Source organism: Lipophrys pholis, assembly GCF_963383615.2.
Source record: "Lipophrys pholis genome assembly, chromosome: 23".
Taxonomy (NCBI): Eukaryota; Metazoa; Chordata; class Actinopteri; order Blenniiformes; family Blenniidae; genus Lipophrys; species Lipophrys pholis.
The window spans coordinates 8338724-8359408 of record NC_137645.1 but is presented as its reverse complement, the minus strand read 5'-3'; the positions used below and the strand labels follow the sequence as shown (position 1 = coordinate 8359408).

The 20685-nt window shown below is 45.5% G+C and overlaps 1 protein-coding gene across 1 annotated transcript in view; it reads right to left on the bottom strand.

Moving 5' to 3' along the window:
* The window catches only part of LOC308127743 (tensin-1-like), a 59724-nt gene that overhangs the window by 23297 nt on the left and 15742 nt on the right, over nt 1-20685 (bottom strand). Inside the window, exons 4-12 of the mRNA XM_080493016.1 lie at nt 13697-13735; nt 10514-10555; nt 5951-6000; nt 5297-5468; nt 5159-5209; nt 4926-5048; nt 3876-3940; nt 3483-3566; nt 3-115 (exon numbers count right to left, since the gene is read on the bottom strand). Coding sequence (XP_080349142.1) covers nt 3-115; nt 3483-3566; nt 3876-3940; nt 4926-5048; nt 5159-5209; nt 5297-5468; nt 5951-6000; nt 10514-10555; nt 13697-13735 — 739 coding nt within the window. The remainder of the gene's footprint in view (nt 1-2; nt 116-3482; nt 3567-3875; nt 3941-4925; nt 5049-5158; nt 5210-5296; nt 5469-5950; nt 6001-10513; nt 10556-13696; nt 13736-20685) is intronic.

Genomic DNA, 20685 nt, shown 5'->3' with positions numbered 1-20685 from the left:
ACCTCCCTTGGCTTCAAAGTTGGGTATGCCGTGCATGATGACGTGGTGCAGAAAGAGGGGCTTGTTGTTGATTTTGATGTGTCCGGAGAGAAGGCCGTTGAAATATCTCACGTATCTGCAGACGAGGAAAGATTCTAAATCGTTTCATCCGAAAGGAAACCTGGTACAAGTGTCGATGGTTAAATCCTATAATTGCTTATTTGGGCAAAAAGATTCAGATCTTGGAAGCAGATTGAGATTCACGGCACGACGGTGGTGCAGTTAGACGGTAAAGGTACCCCCTCAATTTCAAAGATAATCCGGCCATGACCATTTGTCGTGGTAGACATCCACATGGATGGATTTCCACATTTACTTCTGGTTGCAGCATCTCTGGCACAAGAAGAATAATTGCTTGTTTGTGCAAAAAGATTCAGATCTTGAAAGCAGATTGAGATTTATGGCAAAACTGTGGTGCAGCCGGATGGTAAAGGTACCCCCTTAATTTTCGACGACAATCTGGGCATAGAAGCATAGAAGCTGTGAAACAAACTGTCTGTTTGTCTCACAGTTTACTTGACTGAATCGTCTCTGGCACGAGAATAAAGGTCGGGAAACATTCTTGGCAATCGCTCGTATCCTTGGTGAGAACTCAACGGGAATCCTGAACGCCGACACCTTCCGTCTGGATCGGACACCAAATCCTCCCCACACAAACCGTCGGTCTGCGAGATTCACACAGCCAGAATCCACCCCCCCCCACCCCCCACCCCCCACCCCCACCACCACACTTGACTATAAAACAGTCGTTATCCACTCGGAGAAATGTCAGAGTGAATTGCTTGCGTACCGAGGCCGGCGGGGGGTCCCGCGGAGTCAGCGCGGCCTGGTTGTTAATGATGATAATGATGATGGTGCCAAACGCGACCTTGACTGTGCGATCGCAGCATGCGCGTGCACACACCACCCCCCCCCCCCCCCCCCCCCCCCCCGGCTCTGCTGTCAGTGGCCAGATGGTTTTGCACTTTGTGAAATTCAATTAGACGGGGCTGAGAGGTGCCGTGTTAGCAGCGCCGAGAGGAGGCGGAGCTTGAAGGAGCGGTGCGTGCGCGGGATCTACTTTTATTAAAATATTAACGGCTCCCGATGAGGCGTCATCATGGCGCCTGGTTAATGCTCCCAACTTTCTAAAAACGGCAAATCACTGGCAATTAGTTCAGATTGCTAATTGAAATGCGACGATTTAACGATGGGTTTGCACCATTGCCCTGCAGAGGTTCCTTCTTATTGTCTTAATATGATTACACCCATTTATTCTATTTTTTCGGTTTCTTGGATCATTTTTGTGTGCCTGAGCAAAGTGGGTTGATTTTTCATGTAATTTTACTGTGTTTTGTAAGTTTTGGCCACAAAGCAAAGATGGATTTCGAAGATGTTGGGCTTTTAGAACATTTATTCATAAAAAAAAAAAAAGAATGAAGGTTATACTTCAGTTCATGTGTCCTGAAAACCGCAGCCTCGAAGCACTTTTGCACTTTGGTCAGGTTGAAGTTAAAATGCGTCGTTTTATTGCATTTCACACAAGTTTCCCGTTTGCGGCAACATTTTGGAAATGATGTCGTTTTCACGTTCTTCCACTAAAGGTGCTGTTGTTTGTTTTTGTAATGAAACCAACACCTCAGCCAACTGCCTGGAACCCGAACCTTGGGGTCCTTCTCGAAAAAGCGCAAACTTCTCATGATCGTTTTTGTGGGGCCGAACGAATCATCAAGAATCTGATTCGGCTTCCTCGGCGGCCATGAAAGCGGCAGACAAAGCTCATCTCCTCCTCCTGATGTTAATGTCACACTTTCCAGACCATAATACCGGCAGACTCCAGGGGCAGAGATAATTATACCCGACGCAGGAAATAGCAGCGGTGGCAGAGGGCAAGCCTATGGACCCTGGTGAAGAACGGCCCGGCTTTCCTAATTCGCCGGCCTGAAATGAAGTGGTGTCAAGTCCCCATGGCGTTCCTTTTGCTTTATTCCCCCGTAACCTTTTTTTTTCCTTGCTCATCCTTTCTGGGAAGCTCGGATCAAGGACCTCTTCCCTCACCCTCCCGTCCTCCCCCTCAGGTGAAGACAGTGAGGTCAGGCCTTTAAGCAGTCCACTGTCTAATAACACGGCGCGAGGAGATTGATGACCTGGAGGAGGAACGCTCTCCCTCTCTTGAGAGGAGTAATGAATTGCTTAAATACTTCCCGGATCTGTCAGAACGGCTCCGGTTTGGAATCGACTTCCTTGTTTTGCTTTCTGTCCGTTCGGGAGGGGGCGTTATCTTGGAACACTTACGGCTATAAATGGAGACAAATTAGAGGAAAATATGCTCTGATATGCCTCAAAAACAAGAATGAAGCCTCCCACGAGAGCCCAGTGGAAACCCTCAGACAGACCAGATAGATGGCTTCTCCATGTTAACCACTGGTGATAGAAAGTCAAGTATTTCCTGTGTGGATTCGTTCCCAAAGCCAAGATCAGAGCACAGCTGACATTAAAGGATAAAAAGTTGTATTTTATCACAAATAATAGATTTTATGTATGTATACCCAAAGGAAACCCCTTGTTGGAGGGAAGTTGGAGTAATTCACATTAAAATGTCACGGAAAAGCTCAAAACAAGACTCAGGTTATGTACGTTCTCTTAAACAAGTAAATCTCTGTGATTCTGATCAATGAATCAGTTTAAAATACTAAAAAGATCTTAAGACTATTGTGCTTAGGGTACACAGGGCTGCACAATATATTGAAAAATGTATTGCGCAATTTATTTGCGAATGGCAAACTGTAATCAATAGCACAAGAGCCCCTGAAATTGTGCAACCAACAATATAACTAATTGACAGTATTTCATTACCGGCTGGTCTGAGGACCTAAATCAAGGAAAAATACTTGAAATACTTTCCAACTTTACCAAGTTTATGAAACGTTGCCCCGAATACAAATGATTTCTATCATGTTGTGTGTCAGGATTTTTAATTTGATGGTTTTTTTAACATGATTTGGAGCATTATTGAAGAGTGTTTTTTTGTTTTTTTGCTTTTGCCACAACTTGGATGGATGGATGGATGGATGGATGGATGGATGGTTTGTTTGCTGGCTGGCTGGCTGGCAGGCTGGTTGGTTGGTTGGTTAGTTGGTTGGATCAATTAATAGGTGGATGGATGGATGGATGGATGGATGGATGGATGGATGGATGGATGGATGGATGGATGGATGGATGGATGGATGGATGGATGGATGGTTGATTGGGTCAATTAATGAATGGATGGATGGTCGGTCTGTCAGTCGGTCAGACAGTTGAATGGATTTATTCTAGTATACCTTCATGTCCTGTTAATGTCTGTCCATAGTCATCACACATGAATACATGTGAAGAATTGAAGATCCCTGATTGAGGCTTTACCACATTCCACATGTGACACATTGAGCTGATGAGCTGAGCGGCCCAAGGCGAGCGCTCACCTGGTCTGGGACGGCTGTCCCACTGGAAGTGCTTTGTCCTCGTAGAAGCGTCTCATGGCGAACCGGTCCAGCGCCTGATCGGCGCTGCTTAACAGAAAAATCACACGGGTGCCATTTATTCTGTGAGTGTTTAGCAGGTGAGAAACAAAGATCCACAACGTGGGCTTTTGTTTTGGAAAACCCCGCTGTGCGAGAACTCCCAGGTCACCTTGGCCCCTCGGTGACTTCCCACGGGGCCAGAAAAAAGACAAGCCAGCGTTTCATTTTCAAAGCTTTGACGGGCTGTCCTCACAAGACCTCCAGAGGAGGAATAACTGACAGAAGTAAAAGAAAATAAAGACTTCCCCTCTACGACAGACTTCAAAGACCTCATGCTCAGAACACGATTGATACCTTGCCGATATGTTGCTGTAGTGCATGTACGCAGCCACCACCACCCCGGTCCGTCCTCGGTTCCCCTGCAACACAGAGACAAGCGGCGATAAATCAGGAAACGGAGGTTCAGTAGGGGGACGGTGGTTGGACTGGAGACTGCAGAGCCGTGGAGTCAAATCTCTTCCAGTAGGAAACCAGGAAGGATTCTGGCGCTTTTGCGCCTCACAATCCCAGCTTCTCGTGTTTCCTCCCACAGAACAAAAACACCCGTTTTTTGAGGCTAATTGGTGATTGAATTGCCAGTTTGGATGAACGCGGAACCTCGCAACAGGGGCAAAGCCATCGCTTTGGATAAAGCAACACAGGGAGCAGGGATGCATGGAAGTTTCATCTGGACTGCACGTACAAATACCACAGGGTCCTGGATTAAACAGCCATGGGAAAGTAATGAAAATAGGAAAATTGCAAAAGAAAAGAAAAGAAGAGAAAAGAAAAAGGAAATCTATGTAATTTACAAGTAATCCACCAAATAAAATATTAGAATATTAGATATAATATACAATTGTACATTTTTGGGAAATAGAATATTGTAAATATATATATATTTTTTTTACAATAAATGAACAATAAAAGTATGAATAAAAAAGAAAAATAAATAAATAAATAAATAAATAAATAAATAAATAAATAAATAAATAAATAAATAAATAAATAAATAAATAATAAAAGAAATAACAAAGAAAAAAGAAAAATAGCAAAGAAAAATAGCAAAGAAAAATAATTAAAATAAATAAAATAAATAAAATAAATAAAATAAATAAAATAAATAAAATAAATAAAATAAATAAAATAAAGTAAATAAATAAAGTAAATAAAATAAATAAAATAAATAAAATAAATAAAATAAATGAAATAAATAAAATAAATAAAATAAAATAAATAAATAAATAAATAAATAAATGTCATTTTTTTTACCAGTAATTCACCACAAAAAATGGCAGAAATTGCTTGAAGAAATAAAGTTTGATGTATTTATTTTATTTGTTTTTTCTTAATTTGTTGACTGACCTTGTTATGCAGCACCACCACGTTGCGCGGGTCTCCGTTGAGCCACGTGTCGATGGCCTTGCACATGCTGCAGATCTTGTCCAGCGCCGGCGCGTGGTCGTCTGGCCAGCCGAACTCAAACACCTGTGGAGGCAAATAATCAGCGCTTCCGATCGTTTGAACTTTCTGTGCCAGGAACCGAGCCCCCCCCCCCCCCCCCCCCCACCCCAGAAGGTGTCTGTCAACGTTTTCACCTTGTGGTTCAACTTTGACAGGTCGTTCTTCTGCTCGCTTAAGTTCAGCACCTGAGAAGACGAACACGTTCAAGCACGATTCATTTCAGAGGCGACGCTCGACGTCGCGAAACCGCCGCCGGCGTGCGTCTCTCTCACCAGGTAGTGTTCGCCGTGTTTGGAGCGCAGCATGGTCGCCACCTCCTTGAGGTTGGCGGTGTAGCTGCGCTCCTCGGCACCGGCGGGGAACGACACGGAGATGATCCTCTCCGTGATGTAGACCAGGTCCACCTCGTAGCTCTCCTCCATGGCCGGGACCACGCTCTGACTCCTGGAGAAGATGGACGGGGGGGGGGGGGGGGGGGGGGGGGGGTACTGTCAGCATGTAAAACAGCGTGGAGAATTGACCATCGTCTTTTCTATTATTGGGACAAAGCAAAACAGTCCAACATCTTGGATTTTGGACATCAACGTGTGAGGTCCTGCTTGTTCAACGATGTCCGAAACGTCCACTTGACAGAAAAGGTAAACTCTCACTCTGAGATTCCGTGGAAAGGAGCGGATTTACAGTGCTCCTCCGCTTTGTTGACTCGACCCCCTTTCGGAACTTGCGCAACTCGTTCCGCTTGCCAAACAGCGGTGGGGTTTACTGGGTGTTATTTCGGACAGTAAATCAGTAAAGCTTTTTTTTTTTCCAGGAACACTCAATGTGCAACAGAAATAATAACTTATCACTGGATCTTGTCTTAATAAACTCAATGTACTCTGCTTTTTGGTTGTTTTTTTTCCTCAGCCCGTTTCCGTGTGACTTACCGTGACTGCTTTCGCCTTATCTCCACGCTCTTGCAGGATCTCGTTGATCCCTGGCGAACACACACACACACACACACACACACACACACACACACACACACACACACACACACACACACACACACACACACACACACACACACACACACACACACAGAAGCAAAGGTCACATGGGAATCCTGATGACGGAACTGACAGAAGAAAAAAAAAGGGCTCGACGAGGCAAAAAAAAAAACATCCTGACGTCGTTCCGTCAAAGGAACGTCCAGCAGTGACGGAGCCTCGCGGAGGGAAGACGTTTACTAAATGTGCCGTACTGTCGAGGAATCGCTCTATAATACATGCTACGGTTTCCTCTGTTTCAGGCCTCGGGGAGAGCGTGTCAAAAAGATGGAGCCATCCGGCGAACGGACGCTACAAAATTGTAACTCCACCCGTAATGTCGGTCTGTAATCAAGGTTAAACACACATTGGAGCCGCCTCTCTTGCAGGTGAGGCTAATCCTTGCCCCCTCCCCCCTCCCCCACAACCAAGAGCTCCAAAAAAAAAAAAAAAAAATGGAGAGCATAATTCTCAGTGATCTTGACAGGAACCAGATGCTCGGCGGCCCGCGGACGGCGGTGTTAGCAAAACGAGACAGCATGTTCGCATGAGGCTCGGAGGGCGCCGCGCCGCCACGTTTCACATCGCAGCAACAATCTGTCGGCTCGGAGACGCTCGGAGGACGCACAGATGAAAGTCAGTCAGCGTGCGAACAGGCGGCTATCGGAGCGGCGAGATGCTTTCACGCCGAAATCTGAAAAAAAGAGTTCTGCGGCGTGCGGAAAATATGAACTCATCCATATGGAGCACTCGTTTTCACCTTAGTTCAGGCAAACACAAGAATTTTCAATCATTTATTCCATTTTCTTTTCCCCCAGCAAAGTTTAGAGTCGATACCGATAACCGACATTCACATTGCTGGTATGGCCGATAAACGATATGTACCGATATCGATGTATATCATATATATATATATATATATATATATATATATATATTAGAGCATATTCTATAATAAGCTTTTGTACATACTGGAATGTAGACAGAGGCAGTAAATTTAAATGATATTTCTCTGTTCATTTCAGTGCAAAACATGTTTTTCCTCTAATTCATACTTGTATGAAATATGTAAAATGAGCTATTTTCTAAATGTCTCATCCATCCGCCACACTCAGCCACTGCATTTCTGGATATTGTCAAACCGACTTTTCATACTGGCGCTCCTCTGTTTACTGGACAGATACACATTTTCAAATAAATAAATAAATCAATAAATAAATAAATGTTTTTTTTTAATTACTCAAATTGGTCAATTCTGACAGGACGGCCGATATATCGCACATCTTTAGTAAAAACATGTTCAAACAAATATAAAAGCAACTTGAAATAAAGCTTTATCAATTATTTTTTCTTTTTTGTCATCCTGTGTTATATGTATATGTATATGTACAATATGTATGATGCTTAAGTGCATGTGCGTATTTGTATATGTGTATATACTCATGTGTCTAATATGAGTATGTATATGTGTATGTATAAGAGTATGTGCATCTATGTGTGTACAAAACATACATGCTGCATGTAAACTATATACATTGCTACTTTAAGAAAAATTAATCATTTGTAGTATTTATATATATATATATATATATATATATATATATATATATATATGCTTTTTTAATTGTTTTTACGACTGGATTAATTGAAACTCATTTAGGAAAAGACATGTTTTTCCTTGGGGGGGAGGGGGGCGTGGCCTACCTTGCCCAACAGGTACCCAGTGCTCCACCTCCAGGATGAGCGCAGGTGAGCGAGATGCCTCCGGACCGCGCTGCCCAGAGGCATGATGGGGGCATCGACGGATCAACGGAATGAATCCCGAATATTCCAACAAAACGGCGGGACTGGACATCCAAGGCTTTATCCAGGCACCGAGCGATCGACCCTCATGTTTGCGGCAGAAACGGCGCGACAGAGTGATGTCGGATATCACGATGCATCTTTCTTTTCCCCCTCCCTCCCTCCCACTTCGTGTTCTCCAGATCTCCTCCTCCCCCGGTCTCATTATCTCTCATTATTTCTGACTTTCCCCTTCTTCTCCCCCCTATGCCTTGTGTACTCTGACTCTAGTATGATTATACGCGTACTCCCGTCTTGTCAGCGGCATGAACATCTGGAGCCAGGGAGTGATTAAAAAAGTCCCCGGAGTGACCCGAGTACCGTGAAAACCGAGAACCCCGTGTCGCGTGACGACGGTCCCCGGGATTAAGCCGGGGTCGCGCGGCTCCGGCTCTGTTTTGAAACATGTATAACAAAAGGCAACTCGAGGAATGCTTTGATAACAACACGGGGTTTATGTCGAAGGGAAAACCGCGCCGTTGTAAATGTATCCCGATGCTTATTATGTTTCAAATACTTTGAATTTGCAGTGAAACAGACGAGAAATGCCCCTGACATCATTTACCCAGAGACGCTGTAATCGATTTCTATACTGAGCAAAATTAATTGGATTACAGTGTGAAATGGCTCTAAATACACATATTAATGAAGGATTATTCAATGAATTTCCTTTTCGAGACGATCCAGTTCATCTTAGATTAAATAAAGGGGCCAGAAATTAAATACAGGTCGCCTTTTTTTTACATCCAGTGGCTCCCAGAGATTCTTTTGACATAAAGCGTAAAAGAGCAGGAATTGGTGGAAGTCTGAGAACCATTCCGATTCCCTCCGCCAGCCTCCCTCGGTGTGACGGCACAGTTTGCACATTAATCTCTGTTTGGGAGCCGGCGTGCACACACACAGATCTGTGTTTATAATCCCGGTCTGAGTCACCGCCTTTCTAAACACTCTGATGCAAACAGAGAGGGTAGAAAAAAAAAACAAAAGAAAAACAACAACCTTGAAAACGAGCCGCTGTTAGTGCAGGGAGGCTTGAGTAAACTGTTTTCCTTTTACATTTAGCGGGCGGCTTTTATCATTTGCTCTGGAAGCCCGCCTTCTGAGAGACCCGCGCCCGCCGCGCTTTCGCGATGCCGGAGCAGAAAACATGGCGCGTCGAGGGCTCGGGGCCAGGCCTTGGCACCGGTCGCTGGCGCGGGGACGCCTGGCAGCAGCAGATGTCGCCGCAGCTTTTCAGATTGCAGAGCTTTTGCCGCAAATATTACAGAAGGAGGGAGAGGACCACCTGGATGTGGAAGAATCCGACTCGGCAAAAACAGTTTGGTTGTTTCTCCGGAATGAATTCAATTCTAATAGGCGCTTGTATCCTGGTGCGCCGCCGTACTGCGCTGTGATTGGTCGGCTGTTGTGCGCAGTGTTGCGCTGCCACCTTCTGTACACCATTGGGAAATGTCGCTTGATTCTCGGGGTGTTACAGACTTTTTACTTCAGCAAAACTTCGTCTTGAGTGGGCCAGAACGGTAAAAAAAACTCTCAGTTAAGTTTTTCTTTGGGTGTATACGTGACGAAAATGCCTATATTTTCCGCATAACCGAATAATTACTTTGGAAAATTGTCCAATCGCAAAATTAAGCCAATTTGAATGATGCGAAATACAGTGAAATGTCCCTCCCCAATAAAACTTCTATGGCGGTTGCATTATGGAAGGCCGACATTGCTACATTTTTGGTTTCATTCTATTCAAAATGGTCAAAATTGTTACATTTTTGGCTTAATTTTACCTAAAATGGTCAAAATTGTTACAATTTTGATTTCATTCGATTTAAAATGGTCAAATGTTTTACATTTTTGGCTTTATTCTAGTTAAAATGGTCAAAATTGTAAAATTTTTGACTTTATTCTATTTAAAATTGTCAAAATTGCGAAAATTTTTGGCTCCATTTTATTTAAAATGGTCAAATGTTTTACATTCTTGGCTTTATTGTAGTTAAAATGGTCAAAATTGTTACATTTTTGACTTTATTCTATTTAAAATTGTCAAAATTGCGACATTTTTGGCTTCCTTTTATTTAAAATGGTCAAATGTTTTACATTCTTGGCTTCATTCCATTTCTAATAGTCAAAATTGTTACAATCTTGCTTTATTTCACTTAAAATCCACAGAATTAATACATTATCCATCTTGGGTGGGCTGAACCATGAACAAAGTGCCAAAAGCAACTTTTGAATTCAGACTTCAAAGTTTTTTTTTCTTGACACACATGACGAAAATGTTTTTTTCCACAAAAACCAAACAATTACCACAGAAAATGACAGCCAGTGCAACAATGAATTTTAACGGCGCAGAATACGGCGAAACGTCAAAAAAAGTCAAGGCCCAGCTCTCCCGCACCCGAACTGGGGAAACCCAACGACTTCTTCTTGCCGGGTTAAAGTGAAAAAACAACAACAACAAAAAAAAACAACTTGAGAACGTGAGCAGAAGGATGTGAGCATTCACAGCATCAGCATTCTCTCTGCCACGTTGTTGTTGTTATTCCAGGAATAACAGCGTTTTGTGAATGAGTATTAAAGCATGTCTCCCCTGGTGTGAACACTGAGAGAAGAAGCGCTACTTACCGGTGTGTCTACATGCTTTAATGGCAGCTGAGGAGTGGGAGGCTGGAGAGAGAGAGAGGGAGAGCGAGAGAGAGAGAGAGGGGGAGAGAGAGAGAGAGAGAGAGAGAGAGAGAGAGAGAGAGAGAGAGAGAGAGAGGGGGAGAGAGAGAGAGAGAGAGAGTGGGTTAGACGTTGTTTCTCTCACTACGAGGAAGAAACAACATGGTGAGAGTTAGAGATGGGAAAGAGAGAATTCGGTGAAGTTGTCTTCCTCTTTCTTTTGTTCCCCCACACACGTCTGTGGGTTTTTTTTTTGTTTTTTGTTTTTTTTTTTGGAGATGATGGTGAGTTGCTCCTGTCAGTGACTTGTTCTCCTCCACCTTCTCCTCATCCTCTGCTCAAACCTCAAACCTCCGTCCCACTCAGAGGCCACTTCAAACCGTAACAACCAAATACCTGAGCCGAGTGTCTCGGGTGACCGTCCAAGCGAGGACAAATCGTCCTCACCAAGGTATACGCCATCAGCAGAGTTGTTTCGTTGAATGGAAAACTACACTCAGATATTTATGTCATATTCTGTTCCGTCCATTTAAGGACAATTTCAGAAACTCTGACAATTTGGTTTGGATTCATGTTGAAGTGACGTATGAATATTATGCGATGCTTTGATGGTAGGGATGCACCGATACCAGTATCGGGTCCGATACTGCACCGAGTATTCAAGTCAATACTCGGTATCGGCAAGTAGCTAAAGGTTGTAACTCATATTGATTCTCAGTATCGACAAGTAGCTAAAGGTTAGTACTTGTATCAATACTCAATTCAGCAAGTAGCTCAAGGTTAGTGCTCATGCTGATACTCGGTATCGGCAAGCGGCGAAAGGTTAGTATTCATATCGGTACTCAGTATCAGCAAGTAACTAAATGTTAGTACGTGTACTGCTACTCAGCATTGGGGAGTAGCTGAAGGTCAGTTCTTGTATAAGTACTCGGTAAAGGTCATTACTCATATCGAAACTCTGTATCGGCATGTAGCTAAAAGTTAATACTCGTATTGGTACTTGATTCAGAAAGTAGCTAGTTAGTACTTGTATGAATACTCGGTATCGGCTAGTTAGGTTAGTAAGGCTAGTAAAGGTTAGTCCTCTTATCGGTACTCAGTATCTGCAAGTAGCTATAGCTATAGCTTAGTACTTGTATCGGTACTCAGCATCAGCAAGTAGCGAAAGGTTAGTAATCATATTGATACTCTGTATGGGCACGTCGCTAAAAGTTAGTACTGAAATCGATACTCAGTATTGGCAAGTAGCTAAAGCTTAATACTCATATTGGTCCACAGTATCGGCATGTAGCTCAAGGTTTGTACTTGTATCAATACTCAATTCAGCAAGTAGCTAAAGGTTAGTACTCGTATTGATACTTGGTCTCGGCAAGTAGCTCAAGATTAATACTTGTATCGATCCTCGGTATCCATAAGTAGCTAAATGTTAGTACTGGTATTGGTACTCAGTATCGGCAAGTAGCCAAAGGTTAGTACTCACATCGGTACTCTGTATCAGCAAGTAGCTTAAAGTTAGTCGCTGTATCGGTACTCGGTATTGGCACGTAGCTAAATATCAGGGGACTGTTTAACAAGCTGCAGCCGCGACTGAAGGAGCCTAAGCCCAAAGTAAAGAAGTGGAAAGTCGTTACTGTCACTTGGAATGTGCCTAATTTGGTCGTATCGCTGGCGGTTAATCTAAAAAAAAAAAAAAAAAAAAAAAACGAGACGTGCGCCGTGCCGCTTTTTAAAAAAAATTTTATTTGACTTTATAGGACGCAGGCTGGAATCGGGACGAGCGATCAAATTGCCGGTTCCTGCCAGTTTTTCTAATCATGACCCAACATTTGCTGAGCCGGCGTTCTTTATGGGAGTGAATAAAAACTCCAATTTCAAGCTCATTAAAATGAAAATGACTCAAGTCTTGGTGTCGCAGTGCATAAATCACATCTTTTTTTTTTTTTTTTGGGTCCCAGAAAGCAGAAAGCCCCACGAGAGGGAAGTGGGAATAATCACTTTGACTGCAGCTCGCCGTCTTTTCCTCCGCCGCTCGCATTCCGGCCCAATAACTGCGACGTGTTCCCACTTATCTGCAGGTTGCGATCGCAGGCCAAGAAAAAAATACAACAAGCGTGCCAAAAGATTGAAGTCAGCGTTCAAAAAAATTAAAAATAAACAAAAGAAGGTCAAAACGGATCGAAACAGCGACTTGTTAAATTGTCAGAATCGGGGAAAAATCGGAGTAAAAATCGAGATTACAAGCAAATAAACACCGAAGAACGGCTTAACGAGGCAAAGCAACAATCCCGAGTCACTGCGGCTTCTCGTTTTTGGTCTTGAAATACGTGTTTGCGCCACAAGGTGGGGTATTGAGTCACTTGAAGAAACCTTTTACCTCAGGGGGCTGTAACCGTTATGACCAAACGAGACATTTTCACAAATTTGCCATCGAATAAGATTTATCCGGAGCCACCAAACATGTAAATTCTTCACTTCTTACTCCTTTTTTTTGGGGGGTCTTTTTTCCCCTTTTCTTATTTTTTTCTTTTATCCATTTTCTTCCATTTTCCCCTTTTCTTTTTTTTTTTATTTATTTAGAATTTTTTCCCCTTTCCTTTCTTTCCTTTTTAAATTTTTTTAATTTGGTCTTTTTTCCCATTTCTTATTTTTTTCTTTTATCCAATTTCTTCCATTTTCCCTTTTTCTTTTTTTTCCCCCCTTTCCTTTCTTTCCCTTCTTTTTTTGTTTTTTAGATTCATAATTTTAGTTCAACCCTTTTTACTGTATTTATTACGTCAGTTATTATTATTTCTTTAGTTTTCAGCCATTATTGTCCGGTTTGGGGGCAATTCCAGCTCTTCAGGCTGTTTTAGTTGTTTTGTTTCCATTTCAACTGGAGATTAAAAATCAGTGTGGAATGCAAATAAAATGAAAATCCAAGCAAAGTCTTTGTTTACAGGTCATTTTTTTTGAAAATGTCGGGGGGGGGGGGGGGGGGGGGGGGGGGGCTGAAGAGCCACATGTACCAACTCAACCCAGAGCCCAAGAACTTTTTCAATCTTTACCCTCCACCACGACTCCAATGGGAACCGTTGCTTGTTTGCAGGATTGGGTCAACTGTTGTCGATATAAGCAAAAACACAAGCACGCACACGTTGTACTCACCAGCTCATAGTTGGTGGTCGTTTGACAGGACGTGGTGACCTGCAGATGAAGGAAAAAAAACTGCATTAAATCAGCCGATTGAAAGAAAAGAATCTAAAGGACCGAAGGCGGTTGTGCTTTTTAAAGACAGTACCGTGTGCATGTGAGTACTTTAGCTTTAAAAAAAAAAACATTAAAAAATCGAACACACCATCCAACTAATTTCAATACGCCAGAAGGTGCAGTACTTGTAATGCCACTTTGTACCACCAGGTGGAGTATTGAGTCCTCAAAAGAAAAAGGACGGAGCAGATGGGCTCTAAATTTGCTCGCATACCAAGGAATCCACAGTGGCTCCATAGTCGAAGGTGCTTTTTATAATTCGACCTACAATCTGAAACCGAATCGAAACACTTGGACCTGGTTGGCGCTCCCCGCCGGGGCGAAGGAGACACAGTACCTGTCGCCATTCTTCCCGGCAACAGTGTCACTTCCACCCTACTTATACTATCGGCCTCAAAATTAGAAAGGTATCGATTTCCTGATATTGCGATGCGATGTGTGGCATCTTTAAATAGCAGCCAGGTCATCTGGCTCCCCCACCCCCCGAACAGTTTGCACAAAAGCGCCGGTGGCGGGCGAGCGCGGCTCCTAATAGTCTGCGGCTTTCCACCGCAAATCAAAACCGACGGCCACGCGGCGACAGGCGCCGTCCGGCCATCTGATTGTATTTCCGCCAGTGGGCGCAGGTAAACACTTCTAAATGGTCGGATGACTCCGTGCCTGGACGTTGACGGACGTTGACAAACGGTGACGTGAGGAGTCGCGCTATCTCGCGGGGAGCAGGCGGCGGGGAAGGAAGGAAGCCGCCGGCGATTAGTCCGCTTTGAAAACAAAAAAAGACGAGCAGGACCGGGCCGCGGCACAGACACCCTCTCCGGTCGGACAAGCGGTGTTTAAAGGACACCGTCCTGCATGAACGTCATAACATAGTTGTTGATTCTTAAGGTATTGAAAGGACCGGGATCGCCAGGTCCCGGAAGGGTAAAATGAACAGTATTTGCTTAAAAACGACGGTCTTTAAAAAAAAAAACACGAATCCAACCGACTGATACACAATCCAAAATAAAGTCCACGTATGCTGACGCCAGGTCCTGGAAGGTGAATTTATTTACGTTTTGCTTGAAATATTAATGCTAATGACCCGATCACACTTTCTGGCCCCCGAATTTTCAGAATTGAGTATCGGCCGAGACCGATACTTTCCCGATCCGATACTCACATTGCTGTTGCTAAGATACTCAATAGTCTATTTTTGGAGCAACTAAGATGTCTGACGCTAAAAGCACTATAGGCCGAAGCTTTGTTTTGCTAGAAATTATTGTAAAACTCACTTAGTGATTCCAAATTCTTCTCGGAATGACTTAAGAACTTATTTAAACTTTATTCAGTCAGAACAACAAAAACCCAATTACACTCTGCAGTCTTGTGTCTCTTATGTATGTGGCAAATAAATCACTATGAACACGGCTCAACACGAGGCTTCAGGGCATGTAGTACATATGCCAGGCCTTTAGGGGCGCTGTGACTCGCCAAACACAACAGACCACATAGAAATTTATAATCTATATCTAAGTCTAGTTTTATAGGTCTATGGCCCCGTTCCGCCTGCTTCTAGTTTCTGCAGCTCGACCGGAGCTTGTAGTCCGTGATTGTTGTGGTTATTAGGTGACGCTGCGGACGTCAGTTTACGGCAGGTCGCAAACGGGGCTCGCTTTACGGCAGCTGACGTGAAAAAGTTTTTTTTTTTTTTAGATCGGCGGGGTGATCGGCTGGATTTGCCGATTCCCGATCACTCTCAAATCATTAATATCGGCCCCGATCCGATATCTACCGATCCGATCGGGACATCCCGAGTATTAATCGTACGCTTTGTGGGCAAAGTAGGAAAAACTTCAAAGCCGATACCAGGAGCGAGAAAGCGAGACAGTCCCTGCCTTGCTCTGGATACCCGGGGCTCCCGCTGCTGCTGCTGCTGCTGCTGCTGCTGCTGCTGCTGCTGCTGCTGACATTCATATATCAGTGTTGGCCGTCCCACCGGCCCCAGGGTGCAGCAGCAAGAGCATCTGCCTTTATTTACAGCTGACAGGAGGTGCTGTTCCGTGTGCTCGACAGTAGAAAACACCTGCAAATGTCCCCATGATGACTCCCTCTGGTATTGATCCGAGGGTCGGGGAGGGTAATGATATCACTTTGAGTCTCCGAGAGTACCGCGCGCTGGCATCCAGCCACCGGAAAACAAAATGCCACCGTGCAGAAGTCATGCGCGCTGATGGAGACAAATCCTCGCCCATGTATGGCCGGCGCAGCCGAAAGCCGGACTAACGCAGGCTTCGCCTTTTTTTTTTTTTTTCCCCAGCTCAGACGGGATAAGAGCGCTGGAATCTCAGAGGCCGCACGCCTCAGCGATAAGGTCCCGTTAACGTGGCGGCGGTTCGTTTTCCTTTCGGAAAAGATTGGCGTTCACACAGCAAGCGCAGAAACACTGGAAGTTTGCATGCCGGGCCACTAGTGGGTGCTGCTGGTTGTTGTTATGGTGACGGTCAACTCAGAGTTGGAGCATTTTCGAAAAAGTTGCTGGGTTTTTTAACCCACAGAGATGGAACGATTTCTAAAAGTTGTATTTTCCTTTGTTTTTTGCATTTTCAAAAAGTTGCATTTCCCTTCATTTCCACAGAGACAGAGCATTTTCGAAAAGTTGTTTTTGCCCCCGTTTCCACAGAGATGGAACGATTTCTAAAAGTTGTATTTTCCCTCATTTTGTAGCATTTTCGAAAAGTGTCAGTTGTCCCTGTTTCCACAGAGATGGACTCTGGAATGAAAGATGGACAATTTATGCAAAATGTTCACATCTTCAGCCTTGTTTTTTTACCATGACTACTGTAACTCTATGCTTCTGTCTAGTATTATACTTCTGTTGAATAATTGTATAAAGGTGAACTCTGACTCCCTCTTTAACTCTGTTTGTCTCCCAGAGGACACCGACCAGAAACACCACAAAGAAAACTGTCAAAGTGGGTTTAGTCCCTCAAAACAGGAGCGGCTTATAATGTGATTTAGTCACGAGGAGCGTCTGGGAAGCCACTGAAGTAGAACAAGGCGGGGGGGGGGGGGGGGTAGGGGACGGGGACGGGGGACGGGGGGAGGGGGGGGGGTTAAGAGCAGTCATTGTTGAACTGCTAAAGGTCAAACGTCTCAGGTGAGGGTCCTCGTTCCTTGATCCCCTCCCTCCTCGTAGCGAGGGCGTGGATCAGTCGGCGTTTTACCGATTTCCGCGGGAGCGTTGGAAGTGGGGCTTACGCGCAAACGGAGACGGCGGGATACCGGAGGACTCGGTTTGAGCCCTCGTATGACGGGAGGACGTTTTGTTTTCCCCGGCGAAACCTGAGCCCACCGCCGCTGCACTGATGACGGCAGTTCACCTGGCAAAAGTAAACGTCCCCACCGCGACGACTTTTTGACATTGGGTGGCGGCATGCCGCGCTAGCGGGGTCGCACCCCGTCGTCTCCGGGTCCAAATGGAGGGCTCAATCAAATAATAGCAAAATAAATGAGTCAGAGGACAGTCAGAGGGACAGTCAGAGGACAGTCAGAGGACTGCGTGGGAACGTTTCACCGCTTAAAAGCCATCCGGCAACTTTTAAAAAGAGACGTCGCGTCAAGCTAATGACTCCTTTAAAAATCCACTCAGTGGACGTGCTATTTTGTCCAGGCTAGGTCTGGAACGGGAACATCCCGTTTGTTCTTGCCTCTTCGGAGCGATGTCTGTATACACAAGGTCCAACTAAAAACCCCGTCTGTTTCCACTGGAATCCGTCTCACCCGACGCCGCACGAACGTAAACAGAGACTCGAAACGCGCTCAGCGGTTGTTAAATAAACGACCGGACCGTGTCTGGATAGAAAAACTGAAAGTAAATCCATCGAGCAACAAGCGCCTGGTCCTTTCGTGACTAATCTGTTGGCTAAATCTTGTGGAAAGCACAAGAAAAAAAAAAAAGTACCCCACATCGAAGTTTCAGGTTTTCAGAACGTAAAGTTCCTCTTAAGGCTACGTTTACGCGACAACGCTTTCAAGTTAAAACAGAAAACGTCCGTTGTGTTTTGGGGGTCCGTTTACGCGACGACGGTGCTCCGAGTCGCTGAAAACTCACCTTTTTGAGAACGGCTAACAAGGTGGAACTTTTTGAAAATGTCCAAACTACGTCTCCGTCTCATTAGAAATGGGAGATAACGCACCTTTTCAAAAAAAACTAAAAAAACACGAGGACTCTGTCTCCATAGAAACAGGGGGGAAATGCAACTTTTTGAAAATCTTCCAATTCTGTCTCCATGGAATTAAAGGAGAATGCAAGTTTTCAAAAATACAACGTCTCCGTGGAAACGGTGGGAAAATGCAACTTTGCAAAAATGCCAGGAAAAGAAAAAAATCACAACTTTTCCAAAACTCAGTGACTCCGTCACCGTCGAAACTGGGGTAAATGCCGCTTTTTGAAAAAGCTAGGAAACGGAACAAAAGCTACTTTTGGAAAACGTTCCAATCCAGTCTCCATGGAAATACGGGGGGATGAGCGAGTTATTTCAAATAATTCAACTGCATGGGCGCCACAGTTGTTCTGCACATGCTCAGTAGATGGACAAGTGTCATGACTCCCACTCCATATTCTCCTGGGACACGGTACTTTTATTTTGACAGTCACCGTAATAACAATCAAACTTGGTCGTCCGTCCACTGGAATCTTCTCCAACTGTTGACGTTTATAGCGTATTGTTCTCTGCTTAGCATGCGTGTGTGGTTTCATCACAAAAACACCGCCAACTTGTGGCCTGGCATGGTAACTACATCGTTTTCAGCATTTCTGCCATTCCTATGGATTCAAATCACCGCCGGATCATTTCAAAACTTTCCTGAAACAAAAACACACACACACACAAAAAAAAGATTTGACTCAAAACATCGTCACGGACACGGAGCCTGAAGTATCTTGGGTTCGGGCGAGTTTGGGAAAGAGGAAGTGCCCCGCCGGTCATCCCCCCCCCCCCCCAAAAAAGGCTCAGCGACCGCATATTTCTGTTCAGTCATTTTAATGTGGGAGCGGTCTAACGTCTGGCTCACCTGATTCGCAGCATCTTCAGTTTCTCCGAGAGCGAAACCGTTCAGACGCTGGGAACGCGCATGTTTTGGTCGTTACGGGATTGAACGAGCGGTGCTGATGGTTCCTGGTTTTTTTGGGGAGGGGGGGGGGGTTTCTGGCTTGGACCACTAATTGCACACTTAAGCGTGAACACAGAACCAGCGCCGGGCCAAAACCACGTTAGAAAAGTGCGATTAAAATATAGGTTTCGCTGAAAAATGACGCGTCGTCGCTCGCAATTACGCCTTTCGAAAGCCCCGCATTTAACTTCAATTTGTCGCGGGGAACATCTCGAAAAGCGCATTCCTCTGTGATGTCTCGCCTCGGCGGCGGCGGCGGCGGCGTCACATGCGACCTCTCGACCGCCCGTGTTTAACTTGCCGTCCGCGGGGGTGAGGGATTTGCCGTCATCACTCTGCATCCTCTCTCAAAGAAGTGTCAAGGAGGAGGGAAAACAAGAAGAAAGAGAGAAAGAAAAAAAAAAAAAAAACGACACACACTCGCAGGTGAACGCTGAGAGAGAAAACACGTGGCGGCCTGCTGTGTCGACCAGCTGGTCTCTCTCGCAAATCACTGCTTGAAAAGGTTCCCGGGACACGGACGGCAACTTAAACGAACTCCCTTTCCCACGGGGGGGAGGAGGAGGAGGAGGAGGGGGGAGGAGGAGGAGGTGGGGGGGATACTTTCCCATGAGCACGTTTGCAGGGAAAAGCAAGAAGCCGTCAAAATTTGCGTTTTCGCCCGAATTGAAAGAATGTCGTCCTTGCGTGAAAACGAGCCAAACCACGGGGTGAAAGACAAGCTCTTACCTGCACGCCGGTGCCTCTCTCTCTCTCTCTCTCTCCCCCTCGTGTTGCCTCCACCTCCTCTCGCGTCAAACACTTTCCCCGTCCTCCCGCTTCAAAACAGCGGCAGTAATCCCAAACGCGTGCCAGAGGAGCAGCCCAGCATGTGGACGCCTCCGCCGGGTTTCGCTCTTGACGGCTCGATTCCGTCCAACTGCCGAGAAATCTGGGGACGCGCTATATAAAGGCCGAGAGAGTGGCCCCCTGATTCCGGTACCGGGGTGAGGTGGGGGTGGTGGTGGGAAGACGGTCGCCGTATCCCCCCCCTTTCTGCCTGCCTGGTTCTTTCCTTCTCTCTCCTCCCTCCTTTTCCCGTTTGGTGTAGCTGTTGACACATGCATGATAGAGAGACTGAAGAGAGAGAGAGAGGAGAGGAGGGGGGGGGGCTATGCTGCAGAAAGTTTGGGAGTTCTGTTTGCAGTACTCTTACCTGCCAGAGTCAAAAGACAGACCACCCTGAGATCCCACTTTCTCTAAAAGACTTATGGGGACCCCCCCCCCCCCCCCTCCTCCTGGGTTGAACTCAGCTCTTGACCTGCAGACGAGGACTCGGGTAAAATTGCGGCCATCAGTCATCTGCCGGCACCCGGTTATTAGAGCGTCCGCGCCATCCGTCCGCCAACGCCATCTTCCCCGGCTGCCGCGCCAAAGGGCGTTGCCATGGAGACGGGGCGGCGGCGGCGGCGGCGGCGGCGGCGGCGGCGGCGGCGGCGGCTCTTTGATGTGACGAGCTTCGCAACCGGAGGAAACAAACCTGCTTCTGTGAGGAGCTGCGGAGGAATGAGACGGCTTGGCTCGGGTGAGCCTTTGTGGGCATGTCTCTCTCTCTCCCCCTCTTTCTTGCTCTCTCTACCTTTTCACTTTCATGCTTGGATGGCTCCTCTCTCTCCCGTGCCAAACATTCTTCAGCACTCCTCATCCCCCCCGTCTCCAGGCACGTCGTAGCCTCGCGCCGCGAGTTTTTTCTGGTT